Here is a 14,211-nt window from a genome sequence, read left to right as displayed (position 1 = left end):
AGGGCTTTAATCTGCTTTGAATTTTAGTTTCCTTAGGCCGCTATAACTAAATATCCCAGACTAGGTGACCTGAACAACAGAACCTTAGCGCCCATAGTTTTGGAGTTTAGGGACTCTTAAGTTTAACATGCCTGCTGACTTGGTTTCTGCTGTAAGCCTCTCTTCTTATAAAGAACCACCTTAGAGACAGGTGTTTAGCTTGGCAGTTAAGGCCCATGTTCCATATGGGAGTGTCTGGGCTCAAGTTCAAAGCCACACCCATGACTCCAGCTTCCTGTTAATGTGTGCACTGGCAGGGAGCACATGATGGCTCAGGTAACCGAGTCCTGATGCTCACACGGGAGATTGGATCGAGTTCTGGGCTCTCGGCTTTAGCCTGGCCTGCTCCCAGTGTAGGTCGCATTTGTGAAGCAGACCAGGAGGTGGGAAATCTTTCTGTCCCTGTCTCTTTGCTGTTCAAGTACATAAACAAAAACAAAACACAGAACAAAGACACAGGACTGTCTCTCACTGTATCTTCACACGGGAAAGAAAGAATTCTGGTTCCTTGTCGTGTATGGGTGCTAATCCCGTTAATGGGAGCTTCAGCCCCATTAGCCAGTGTCCCCGGAAAGCCCTACCTTCTCATACTATCATAATGGAGCTTGGACGTCAACAGTTGAATTTTGGAGGTATGTAAATATCTAGTCCATGGAAGTACATGATATATTCCCCATACACATATGAAAATGAATATATGAATGCTAAACAACTTGCTGAAAGCCGTGTGACTTTCAGTGGGAGGCCTCAGATGGCCAGTTTAGCTCCACAAGGATTTAGGCTCCAGCATCCTCACTGCTAAATCTGTGTATTTCTGAGCTATTTCATGACCTGCTCTCCCGTTGTTGCAACATGGAAACTGAGGTTAAAAAACTAAGAATTTTAAGGGAGAAAATGAGGCATCATGATAAACAGAACTCAGGAAAAACTAGCACTTAAAGTTAGCTGTGAAATCCTTTTTTAAAAAAGAATAATTTAATCAAAATGCCTGTTTTATAATTCATAATTTTTGCAAGTGAGATTTACCAGAAACTGGCCAACTAGTACTTCTAAGCTCTGTTGCTGTAAATGGCACTTAGCTACATTTTCAATCTCAGTATGGATTACAGACAGAATCAGGTGTTGTGTGGGTCTTTTACGGTGAAAAGTTTCAAAAACGCTTAGAAGTTTAAAGAATTGTATAATTTCCACTTACTTTATAGGTTTTACAGTTACATAATGTATTACTGTGCATTTATCCACCCATTCTGTCACCTTTTTTATCAACTCATTCTATTGGGAAAAAAAAAAGATTTCAAAGTAAGCTAGTTACACACATCTGATATATTTCTCATTTAAGTATTTCTGCACTCACATCAATACAGTTTTCCTCCATTTCTTTGTGCGTAAAAATTTATCAGTTAAATGCACACAGTTAAAGTGTAATTTGTTGAGTGTTGACAAGTACACTACATCCCGATAAAGTTAACATCGCCCAAGAAACCTACCCCATGTGTCTTCCCACCCAGACCCTAAGAAGAAACTGTCCTGATTTTCCTCTCTGTAAATTTTCTTGCTGAAAATAACATTTTTAGGCCTCTAAATTAAAACATAGTTGTTGAAAGCACTTTTATAGAGCATTGAGAAGCATAATAAAAATTATAAAATTTGTAAAATTACGAAATTATAAAATTTCACAATCAAGAACTCTTTATAAACATCATTGTGTGCCATTAACAAACTTTCAAATATTTCCAAGCAAATTAAGTCATTTTTGTTTGAATTGCTTACATACTATTAAAATTGTGAAATACAGAAAAAGTAATGCTTCTTTTGCCCTTAAACCAAGTTGTCCATATATATCAGAAACACAAATCTAAATAATAGAAGTCCTAGGGACTGGTGTGGTAGCCTAGCAGCTAAAGTCCTTGCCTTGTATGAGCCAGAATGCCACAGGGGCACCGGTTCTAATCCGGGTGGCTCCACTTCCCATCCAGCTCCCTGCTTGTGGCCTGAAAGCAGTGGAGGACGGCCCACAAGACTTGGGTTCCTGTACTCGCATGGGAGACCTGGAAGAAGCTCCTGGCTCCTGGCTTCGGATCGGCTCAGCTCCGGCTGTTGTGGCTGCTTTGGGAGTGAATCAATGGATGGAAGATCTTCCTCTCTGTCTCTGCTCCTCTGTGTATATCTGATTTTCCAATAAAAATTAATAATTAATATTTTTTTAAAAGAAGTTCCTGAAAAAAACTAAGTTGTAACAACCTTGGTCACATGTTGATTTAAATAGAATTATGGTTGACTGGACAAGTTCCCATACTCCTGTAATAATTCTTGGATTGAGTTTCTCACTTAGTGGAATCAGAAAGAGTGGTGAAGATTCGTGGCAGGATGAGTACTGTCCTGCATAGAAACGTGCTGGTCTTAGCTGCTTGGGTCCCCTCCTTGTCCTTTTAGTAAGTTCCACACACCTCGGCTGCTAACTTTCTTTATCGATTTAGTCACTAAATCCCCTGCTGAAGATGTCCTGTTGGGAAGGAATTCAAAAGGTACGTTAGTCCGCTTTTCATGACTTTAACTAAAACGCTGGAGCGGAGCTTCTTGGACAGGCTGCCTGCAGCTTTAGAGTTTGGAGGTTACAGCTCAGGATTAGTTAGCTGTAGTTCTGGTGTCCGGGAGGAAGCTGGCCCTGGTGGACGTGGAGATATGATCACATGGTGAGCCAGGAAACAGAACAGCTGGACACAAATAACCAACCGTCTGGTGAGAACCACCCTCTGAAGCCACACCCCTGATGATCTAATAGTCTGAGATACCAGATTTAAATCAACTTTCTATAAGCCAAGAATCATTTACACGAAGACATCAGAGTCTAAAAAAGTCTGTATGACTTCTGGAGGGAGAAGTTCTACTCCACCCATGACCACAGCATTCTAACCCATGCTCGCTTGATTCTACTCATTCAGAAGCTCATGTGAGAAGCTGCGATGGTGCTGCAGCCTCACGCAGGACAAGGAGCGGCACCCGATGGTCAGCTGATCTGGAGTTACAAATACGGGCGTGGTGGCTTCTGTACAAAGAACTTCAAGATACTGCTCCAAAAATTATCCTGCCATCCTTTCACCCATTTTGTCACGCATTTAAAAAAAAAAGTAACATTTCCTCTCCTGTGCAAGGCATGGTTCTAAGTGCTGTATATGCATTAATTACTATTATATTATTAAATAATCACCATTTAAAAAAAATTTCAACTAGCATTTAAAAAGAGTCCTTAGAACAACTCTGTGTGGTAGATATCATTTTCCTCACTTTACTGATGAGAAAAATAGGCAGAGTGTGGGTACATGGCAAGGGGTGTTTCATGTACCTTGTTAGTACTACAGCCTGTATGGGAACATGAGCGATGGGATTTTACAGGTCAATTGTCGTTTGTCTTGTAACTTTTCTGTTGAAAGAAAATGGTGAGGATTTTTTTTTTTTTACTTTCTTTACAGTTTGGCTCCATTTGAGGTATGAGTTTATAGAAGAGTTTATATCTGTCTTCTTTTTTTCTGTCTAAATTTGTCCTATGTCCACCTTGTAATCCATAACTTTTTCAAAAATATTTTGACTTTACTTAATATTGTGTATAACTGTGAAATAACTTATTCACATATGATCCTATTAAACCTGCTTCTAATTCTAGTTTTTATATGAAGTAATAGCAGTAAACATACGTTTACATGTATTTGCATTTTTGGTTATTTGATTGTATAAAGAGCTAGAAATATATGGAAATATAAGACCATGCTGATCAGGGTCATGGGTATTGAAAATACGCAAGGATTTTTTTCTCATTTGCTGCAGATATATTTATTAGGAGTATCTGTCCCTATCTGCATGAATCAGTGCTTCCAGGTTCTTCTATTAGATTTAACAAAATTTACATTTCCACCATATTTTGCTATTGCTTTAATATCATTTCTCTTTGTAATTACATTCATACTCTTTACTTTTTTTAAGAAAAATTTGTGTAGCAGTTGGTAAAAAGAGTAAAATCGGCAGTCCAATGAGTCTTTACGTAAGAAAATCAGTCTACACATAAAAGAAGATATAATAAATCTGTAGCACCGTAGTCTTGAGTCCACTTTTAATTTAGGTTTTACCACTTGGCTTTTTGCCTCTCTTCCTTTGTCTTTCATCTGTGAATATCTACATTTTGTGGTTACAATCCCTTTTATTACTCCCTACAAATACTTTAATTCTGTTTTTAAGTCTGGCTAAAATATAGTAAAGAAAAATGTAGATACAGGGTTGTTGCAGCAAACGATAGGGCAGTGTTAGGGCTGTCTGACTCACTTTGTCTACCAAGACCAAAGTAGCTCCTGCAAGTGATGTAGAGCTGATAAATGTTTTCATTCAATGAGAACCAGGATTCTGCCTGAGCCCGAGGGAGGTGGGCTTCTATTAGTGATGGATAGGTCAGTTCTATTCTGATTAAATAGCTAGAAAATTATTTTCATGTTTGCAGGAGACTGTGCCTCTAATTATATTGCATTACAATACAGGTTCCAAACAGAAAATGTTCTCAGGATAGAAGCTTGCCAGTAGGCAGGATGAACATGTTTTTTTTTCCTCTTTGGGCTCAGTTCCAACAGCCAAAATCACACTAATTAAAGCACAGAGAAAAGAAAGACTCCATTCTTCAGAGCTTATTGAACTTAGTTTTCTGTATCTGACACTGAGCATCTAGGCCGTTTCTTGGTAACTATGGCAACATCTCTCATTTTCTTGGCTCTCTGGCGCTGTCTTATAAGATTATGTGGTCATGCCTCCTCAGGATCTCCCATTTATGTTCTTACTTCCCTTTGTTAAGCAAAACATTTAGTTGGTTTAAAATGAATTCAAAACCAGTTACTGTTGCACCGACGACTGCACCTATGCCATACTTCAATAGTTTACAGACATGTGACCAAACACGTAAATACAAGCCGGGTGCTAGAAATTGATGTGTCACTGTTTTTCTGTCATTGTTAGGTCATTGGTACCTCCTGGAGAGAGCTGCTAAGATACCAGCCTTGGGCTTGCGAAAAAATGCAACACAAATATGCATCAGCATCCTTTCCTGCCATAACAGGGGTTTTATGTTATTGCTTAGGATGAGGTTAGAAATGAACATGAACAATTACACAAAACAGACTTATGTCTAACCCACTATTAAAAAACAGAGACAGATTACCGTTGCCGTAAATAACACCATCTCTAAGATATGAAAGAGAAGATTCACTTCATACTTTCCCAGTAGCCTGAATCATTTATTTCATTTAAGTCAACAGGCAGAATTGCTTTGCAAGTTGGCTTTTGGAGACGGATCCCAACCAAACCCTTTATCTGCTGTGTGTCCGTAGCTAATTATTTAAACCCGTCTATGCCTGTATTTCTTCACTAGCAACACGACAATGATGCTAACAGCATGAACTTCAGAGACTATGTCAGCCAGTGGATTCTGGAGAGATTTCATTGTGCTTGGAGTGGTGAGATCAGCAGAACTGTTGAACTATCAAAACCACTTGAGCAAAGCGCTTGGAGCATGCCACACATTGGGGACCCTGGGATGGTTGGGAGGTTGGATGTGACTTTTCCCCTTATCGCTCCCGTCCCTCAGATGCAAGAAGAAAAAAAGAGAATGTGACAACAGTGGTCTTACCCACTTATCTCTAGCGTTTGACCCTACAGAATCTGCCCCCCACATCCAGTTCTCTCATGTTCTGGTGGGTGCTGTGGCCTAGTCTGATGTGGCCTCCCCCTGCTCAGACACTCACGGGAAGGCACTGAAGCCCAAGCCAGCTATTCATGCCCCCCCTCCCCAAGTGCCAGATTTTACAAGCTCCAATGGCTAGTGAATGATGCTGTTTAGCCCAGCCCAGGTCTCCCTCCTGGATGGGTGCCCTGGCCTGACCCAGACATGCCCTCCGATCTCCTCCCTCCAAACCACTCAATCCCAGCTCCTCTGCCCACCTATGAGTGCATCAGTTTGGTCCATGTAAAAACCTAGAAATCATTCCTTCCCTGTCAAACATGCCCTAAGCCGTTCCTGTTCCAATATATCCCCAGACCGTTTCTCTGGGTAATCTGCGACTCCCACCCACTGGGGGCCAGGGTGGCATGACCTGGCCTGGAGTTACACACCTTACATGCTTACCTTCAAAACAAGACAAAAAAAAAAAAGATGGAAAAAATAGAAAAGGAAAGGAAATGGAAGGAAAGGAAAGTAAGAGAATAAAAAGGGATTAAACAACTATGCTGGCATACTGGTACAGTTAACACAAATTTGTCATTAACCAGGCCCAGGATACCAACCACCTATAGGTTGCTTTTCTCCCAGCAGTGCAACACTTGCCTAGGCACAAGGCATCCTAGGCTGCTGCCTACAGCTGGGGGAAGGCTTCCTACTTTGAGAAACGGAAAACACTGATCAAGGCTACAGGAGACAGCTTGGGTTTGCTGATTGTGCAGAGAATCTATATATAACTATATGTACTCCACACACCTTTGTTTCCATCTTTTTTTTTTTTTTGTTAAACTGAAGATTCCCCATATTCATGGCTGCAAAATCACTTCTGACCAAAGCAACATAATCTTAAGAATTATTTGGAGTATGACTTCTCTGAGATATTGCCTGTTAATTTGTTCACAAAAATAAAATTTCCATCAACAAAGACTTGGAAAAATGTACTTAGCTAAGTAAACCCAGAATTTTTCAGTTAATGTGAGATAGTAGTTTTTTTTTTTAGTATAACCGCAGTGTTAAGTCATGCTCTGTGGAAGGCTCTGGTACTTGGAGAAAGCCCTTCATGGATTACAAGAAGCAGGCCTTTAAAGATTCTCCTACTCCCGAATGAAAGGCAGTAAAGCAGTAGTGCTCACTCCCATTACAGGAAGTTGGGCCAATTTATTATGTAGCAATAGTGGAGCATTTCTTAGGACTCACCACCACCACAGTCACTGATACCTAGCAAAAAATTTCGTAAAGTACATTCCTAAGAGCACTTAGTCTACAGAAAGCTCACAGAAACTTAAATGTAATCCAATCTCAAATTAAAAGCTAACATAAATACATTTAGGAAATAGTAAGCTGCGTTCCTTATCTCATCCTGGAGGTATTTAGTAGGAGTTCTTTCTAAACTTATTTGTGTTTTACTAATGTATTCGATCACAAAAACTCTTTCTTTCCAAAGATCTCTTTTCACTCCTTTGAGAAACAAGATTATCTCTGATGTGCACGGTTTTTGAGCAGCCAGAAGCAAGCTGATCTATCTAAAAGTCATGATGATAACCATGGGCCATATTGCCTTACCTACCAATTCACTGTTTCTCAAAGACTGCTCTGTTTTAGCCAACCTAGGTGTTTCTGTTTCCCAGCTAAAATGGGAAAAAAGTACCTCCTATTTCTTTCCTTTTTTTTTCTGGAAAAAAAAAAGAGACAGATGATATAACCTTAGAATATTGCTGGGGATACTCAAATGTACTCCTGAGCTGACACAATACGTGTATACTGTATCTGTGACAGGTCTCATTGAAATTGTGGAACATTTGGTAGGAAAAGCAAGGTGCAATTTTTCTACAGTGGAAAGATCATGGGTTGGCTGGGTAGAAAAGAGAGAATAATTTATTTGCTATTTTACATTGTGTGACGATAAGGAACTTTCAGGTTAATCCTGCGATGAAGTGCCATTCAAAGGAAGAATCGTTTGGCTCTGAACTTAAGACCAGCTTGCGGAGGAGTTGGTTACCCAGATGAAGCTGTTCACTGCTTGTTTTTCTCGAGGCATAACTGGGAGGTTTTGAGTCAGGGTGGCAGGCTTTCTCAACCTCAGCGCTATGACCTCTCCAATCAGAGGATTTTTTTTGTTTTTTTTTGTCATGGGAGGGAGGGGAGATGTTGAACTGTGAGTCGAAAGATATTCAGCAGCTTTTCTGCTGTCTACTTATCTGATGCCAATAGTATTTCTCCCTTTTCAAATGAAGACAGCCAATATTTCTCCAGACAAGGCTACATGTCCGGGGAACCGAGGTGTTCCTGAGACAGCCAGGGACTGTCAGAATAATTGCTGTTAAGGAATGCTCTACTATGATGCTATAGAACCAACAGGACAACGGCAGGGAAAGGACCTGGGGAAAATACTACAGGCTATCTGAGTAGGGTACGCAGTTACTGCTGTAATAAAGTCCCTGGGATGCATTCTGTCTCCCTGTATCCGTCTTGCACTGCATCCTCCCACACTGACCGAGGTTTTGTGCATGTGACTCGCTTTGGTTAATGGACAACCAGCAAACACACGCTGAAGTGTGAAAAGCTCCTGTGTCTTGAAATCTGGCCTCTTAGAATTCTGTAACCAAGTGGCAAAGCCTATGCTAGCCTCTTGAAGACACATAAGCCCAGCCAGCAGCCAACGACCGACACCAACTTCCAGGAAAAAAAAAAGCTAGCCAGATCACCCAGCCACACTGAGTCATTTTGCTCACACCCATCTTGGTGCTCCCAGACAAGTCAACAGAACCATCTAACTTGAGCCCTGCCCAAGTTGATAACAATGTAATTCTGAACAAATAAATAAAAGCCTGCTGTTTTAAAAATGCTACATGTTAGTTGGGGAGTAATAGATACCTCATATAGTAGGCCTGGAGTAGATTAAAATCAGTAGAAATAACATGTATGCCTAAGACATTTAGGATGATCCATGTCTAGTGATGACCGTGTAATGAAGGGGCTTGGGAAAAAGGCAAAACAGGTGACAGAACAGAAGAATTTAGAAGCAATACGCACAATGCTTAGAGTGATAACTCAGGAATGGAGCTGTGTGTGGAGTTTTCAGGAAAGCATTTCAGCTGAAGGCGTGCAAAACCAGTATAATGATAATAGGGCTTCAAATATTCATTGTAGTAAGTACATCTGTAAAGCTTTAAAGGCATTACCAAGTTGGTTACTTTTTACTTTACATGAGAAAAAAAACAATCTTCAGAATTCATAGGAAAGCACGTAAGATCAATAGCATTTTGTAGTATGCTGATGATAAACACATTTCAATGTATTATCTGTGCAGGTTAGTAGAATATTCACTTAACAGTTGGGTTGCTAAGACCATGCTTCTAATGGAAGGTGAATCACAATCTACCAGCTGAATTTCTGCATGCAGGTTTAGTAGTATCTCCAGGTTGATAAATGCTGTGAATATTGATCATGTTTGCTGCACAGCAAAAGAAGGCACAGTTCCCAGATGTTCTGCGCTTGGCTTTATATTGAAGAACAAAAAGCCGGAGCAGGCATTTGGTGCCTTCATTAGCATGCACACATCTCATATCACAGTGCTTGAGTTTAAGTCCTAGCTGCACTTCCCATACAGCTTCCTGCTAATGCATATCCTATGAGGATATGTGATATTTCCCTGCCTTTCAGATTAAAACAAACCAAACCAAACCAAACCAAAAGGAACAATAGTAACAGTAAAACAGATAAAAACATTAAAACCTAACCTGGAAGTATTGTGTCAATCAAATGATGTTACCGGGGCCTGTGTGGTGGTGTAGCAAGCTGACGCATCGGCTTGCTGGTTCAAATCTTGGCTGCTCCACTTCTGATCCAGCTCCCTGCTTATGGCCAAGGAAAGCAGTGGAGGATGGTCCAAAGCCTTGGGACCCTGAACTCGTTTGAGAGACCAGGAAGACACTCCTATCTGTTAGCCTCAAACCAGCTCAGGTCTGACCGTTACAGCCATTTGGGGGAGTGAACCAGCAGAACAAGATCTCTCTCTCTCTCTCTCTCTCTCTGTGTCTCTCTCTATAGCTCTTTCAAATCAAACAAATCTTTTTTTTAAAAAAGTATCTTACTTAGTTTTCATATTTAAAAGATTCTAAATAGAAAGTAATAAAGACAATCTAAAATGAGGTAAAAGGCAAATATAGCCAGTAAGACAGCAAGTAAGAGAAAGTCTAGAATGTAGAGGATCTTGGAGTACAAATCTATTTTCACAGTCTAAGAATCAACTGCAGGAATATATATATATATACACACACACACAAACACATATATACATATATAGAGAGAGCGAGAGTGAGAGACAGAGACAGAGAGAGACTGCTAAGTTGCTCCTGGACATGGAGAGGATTGTTTTAAACAATATCCAAAAGCACACGTTTTGCAGATTTCACATCTATTCAACAATCTCAAAGAGCAGTGGAGCTTTTGCCGTAGCCCAGCAGGTTAAGCGGTCTCCTTGAGACTTGCATAACTCCTCTTGGAGTTCCTGGTTGGAGTTCCACCCACTCTGCCTCCATCCACCTGCCTGCTAATCTGTACAACTCAGGTGCCTGGGTCTCTGCTACCCACACATAAGGACATGTGCATGGGTTCCAGGCTCCTGGCTCCCATTTTGCCCAAAATCTTGGTTGTTGAGAGCATCTGAGGAGTGAACAGGCGATAGTACAGTCTCTCTCTCTCTCTCGTAAAGCAAAAAAAATATAAATGGGACCAGCATGAGCGTGGCATTACACACTATTTCTTTGCCCGCAGCACCAGTATCTCATATTCAGTCTTCTGCTGTGGCCTGGGAAAGCAGCATGGCTCCCTGCACCCACTTCAGGGAGCTAGAAGAACTCCAAGCGCCAGGCTTCAGATTGGCACAGTTCTGGCTGTTGTGGCCAGTTGGGGAGTAAATTAACCTATAGTAGATCTTTCTCTCTCTGTGTCTCTGTAACTCCACCTTCTGAAAAATAAATTGAAAAATACTTTATCAAATCAAAAGATACTATTTTTTGGAACACAGAATTTCCATAAGATATGTTAAGGAAAGCAGAAACAAAACTATCCTGCCAAGTGTTTTTGGCTAATATTCTCTAGAACAAGGACTGAGAAAAAAAATTGGATTAGCAGATCTGGAAGGTCAATATGATTTCTAATACACATGAACTAACTGGATCTTAATGCTAGTCAAATTTGAGTTAACAAAAGTTAGTAAAATTAGAAAACAGAGTCTTTTGGTAAACCCTGTATTCAGAATTTAAGAACTCGTTCGCTCTATCGGAGAAATTTGAACTAAAAAGAACGAAATACACAAACGGTGTTCTTCCACCACCTACTTTTCCCGGTTCGGTTTGGTTCAGTTCGGGTCCCAGGCTAAGGAAAGCCCCAAAGCCCGGGGTCAGCTGGGCGCTGGGCTTACCGGAAATGGCAAGGCTGAAGCTACACCCCCCTAGCCTGGTGTGTCCATATTCCTATACACAAAGTCCTGTCCGGCTCAGGGAGGCGTGGGAACTGGAGCCAGGCTCTCCTCCTCCTCCTCCTCGTCGTCGGGGCGGGGCCGGACTGGCCAGAGTGTAGTGACGACCACGGAGCTGCGGGCGCTCAGTCGTTAGAACCGCTGCTACTGCACGGTGACGGGGGGTCTAGGGCGCACCTACAGCTCCCAGGGCTCGCTGGGGGTCCCACGGAGTCCAGCGTCGGCTCACCACCCCCCCGGCTGCCACGAACCCAGTTAGGAGCCTCTCCTGGCGTGGATACTACCGCAAGTGGCCAAACCAGCCCGACAAGCCGGACTAGACGCGCAGCCCGGGCCTCTAGCAGGTGGCCCTGAGCGCAGTCCCGGAGCGCAGTGCGCCCATCGCTTCTAGGGCTTTTCCGGATTGCCCGCTCCAGGCTGGATGGAGGCGGATGGGGACCCGGAGGAGCTGGCCCGGCTGCGCTCCGTGTTCTCTGCCTGTGACTCGAACCGCTCGGGACGCCTGGAGCGCGAGGAGTTTAGCGCGCTGTGCGCGGAGCTGCGCGTGCGGCCGGCGGACGCCGAGGCCGTGTTCCAGCGGCTGGATGCGGACCGCGACGGCGCCATCACCTTCCAGGAGTTTGCGCGAGGTTTTCGAGGGTCCCGTCGCGGGGGTCGCCGAAGGAGCTGGGGGCCCAGGGAGTCCTCTCCCGCTACGGCCGACGCGGGGCTGGAGCTTGAAGACAGCGCAGAAGAGGAGAGTGACGAGGACACGGCAGTGGCCCTGGGTGCCCGGTGGGATCCGGCGAGGCCCGGCCGGGCTTGGCAGGACTTCCAGGTGCGACTCGGGGAGGAAGCCAAATTCATCCCCAGGTACGTGTGTGTGAATTGGAGGAGAGAGATGACGAAGGTATTTGCTGTGTGTCCCTTATCCCGCTTAACGTGCCGGATGTGTAGCTCCAGGGAGCCCTCTCGAATCTTTCCTAGTTGCTTTTGTGGGTTTACCACCTGGCTTTGACTTTTCCCAGATGCAGTTCCCTCTCATTGAAGGGGAGTTCACCGGTTCACAGAGTCAGCGTCTGGCGGAGAAAGTTTCACTGGCGTCTATGGATTCTTGCACCGGCTGGGCTGACATTTCCGCCTCTAGCACACACTTGCACGCGTTTGGACGCTCCCGCGTCTCACTGGCTGGGTTACATCATCCAAGGTCCCCGGGTTGAACCCCCGGGCTTGCAGTCTTTGGCAGCTTACCAATCTTACATCCTGGAATTTTACCTTTATAAAAAGGTGTTGGGCATTTATTTTTTCAGTTACTGTACACGGAATACACACTGGTGCCTACCATGTGGCTGATGTTTTACGGGGTTCGCTCCTTGGGGTTTTGCAGAATATCTTTGGGCTTGCTTGTCTTTGGCTTGAGGGAACATCTTAGATCCCAAACCGTAGACCAAGAGACCGTAAAGGGCTTGCTCAATTATTTGGAAAGCAGAGATCTGGTCTGTTGAACTGATCCCACCTCGCTTTTTCTACTACAGGATAAAATGATAAAAATCGTGCAACATAGTCTAGGATGCTAGAATTGTCACAAAGAAGGCACCATGCCGAGTTGCTACCTGTTCTCTGAATAAAAGGCCATGCCTGCATGTGTGACTTTGCCATCTTATTGGAGATCCGTTTGAGCTCCATTTGCCTCTTTCGTGCATGGCTCAAGCTTTGCTATTATATGTCTCCAGTTGCCGGTTGCATCTATCCCTCAGGCAATTCAACCCATTTCAGTGCTATCATGTTTGTCTCCTGTTTGGATTTTAGTTGAGATTCTACAATTTGAGTAATCCCTCCCAGCTCTTCATATGGGCACGCAGTTTGCTTATCAGACATCTGAGAATCAGATCTGGAAACAATCCCAGGAGCTGTCATTGTGCCCCTTGCTTCAGCGCTGACACCTGTTGTGGTCCTCGCTTCCTGTCTTCCCAGCTTCTCTCTACTGTTTGCCTGGAAAGTGACTCACTGTAGCATGAGAGGGGTTGTGTGGAGAAAGTGGGTGTGATGCTGATCTTTCCTATTTGTTTACAAATGAATTAAATAGCAGGGAAGTAGAAAAGTTGAGCGTTGCTGTAAGTGGCGATTTTCTTGGAGTCATCTGTACCTTGGCCTGCCTTTCTTCAAGGCAACATTTTTAGGAATGAGGCAGGGTGAGTTGGCATCAGAATAGCTAGTATACACGTGTATATATGAATCTACTTAGCAGGTCTCAGCAGCAGATATTGGCTCTTGCCCTTAATTGAGTTGAATAATCTTCTTAGGCTTATTGTACAAATTAATATTAGTGGTGTCATTATTACTATCCTGGTGCCTTCCCCCAAAACTTCACGGGTTACTGAATGTAATGCTAGCGTCACCTGGTAGACCTGTGTCCTAAGCCCCACCTCCTTCTGATCTGAAATTAGCAAATAAAATATTTGCCTTCCTGCAGTTGTTCAAGTAGAAAAGAACTAAACTGAGTTACCTCATCTGATTGTTACCATGGCAGCTATGAGCTGTTTTGGTAAATTAGATTGTTTCTACCTTACTTCCTCATTTAGCTGTTTACTTTTCCTTACTTCTATCCAAATGTGTTAAAAATCTTTTGCTAACCATAAGGTCATTGCCATTATTTCAGCAAAATTAGTTCTACAAACATCATTGAGTGCCCACTATGCATTTGATACTGTGTTAGGTACTGTCCTGTGTTCCTAAGGACAAAAGAGAGTGATGATATGGAGTTTATATCCTCAAGAAGGTCATAGCGCGAATGACATCTCTAAAAAAATGTATGTCAGTGAACATTTAAAGACAAGACAATTATTTGCAGCAAATGCCACAAACTGGTGTTGTGGACATAATCCAGTAGATTCCAGAAATTTGAACCTTCTTTGCAATCTTGATTTTTTAAACTTAAAACATTTTTAACTGTGTTAACTTT

At 42.8% G+C, this 14,211-nt stretch overlaps 2 protein-coding genes across 2 annotated transcripts in view; one reads left to right on the top strand and one right to left on the bottom strand.

The window, feature by feature from the left end:
• MFSD14B (major facilitator superfamily domain containing 14B) overlaps window positions 1–14,211 on the bottom strand; it is a 117,556-nt gene that overhangs the window by 66,385 nt on the left and 36,960 nt on the right. The window lies entirely within an intron of this gene.
• RASEF (RAS and EF-hand domain containing) overlaps window positions 11,672–14,211 on the top strand; it is a 43,478-nt gene continuing 40,938 nt past the window's right edge. Inside the window, exon 1 of the mRNA XM_004591805.2 lies at window positions 11,672–12,122. Coding sequence (XP_004591862.2) covers window positions 11,692–12,122 — 431 coding nt within the window. The 5' untranslated portion in view covers window positions 11,672–11,691. The remainder of the gene's footprint in view (window positions 12,123–14,211) is intronic.

This window comes from Ochotona princeps, chromosome 31 (assembly GCF_030435755.1).
Source record: "Ochotona princeps isolate mOchPri1 chromosome 31, mOchPri1.hap1, whole genome shotgun sequence".
Taxonomy (NCBI): Eukaryota; Metazoa; Chordata; class Mammalia; order Lagomorpha; family Ochotonidae; genus Ochotona; species Ochotona princeps.
The sequence above is the reverse complement of the archived record's forward strand: the minus strand, read 5'-3'. Positions and strand labels throughout refer to the sequence as shown.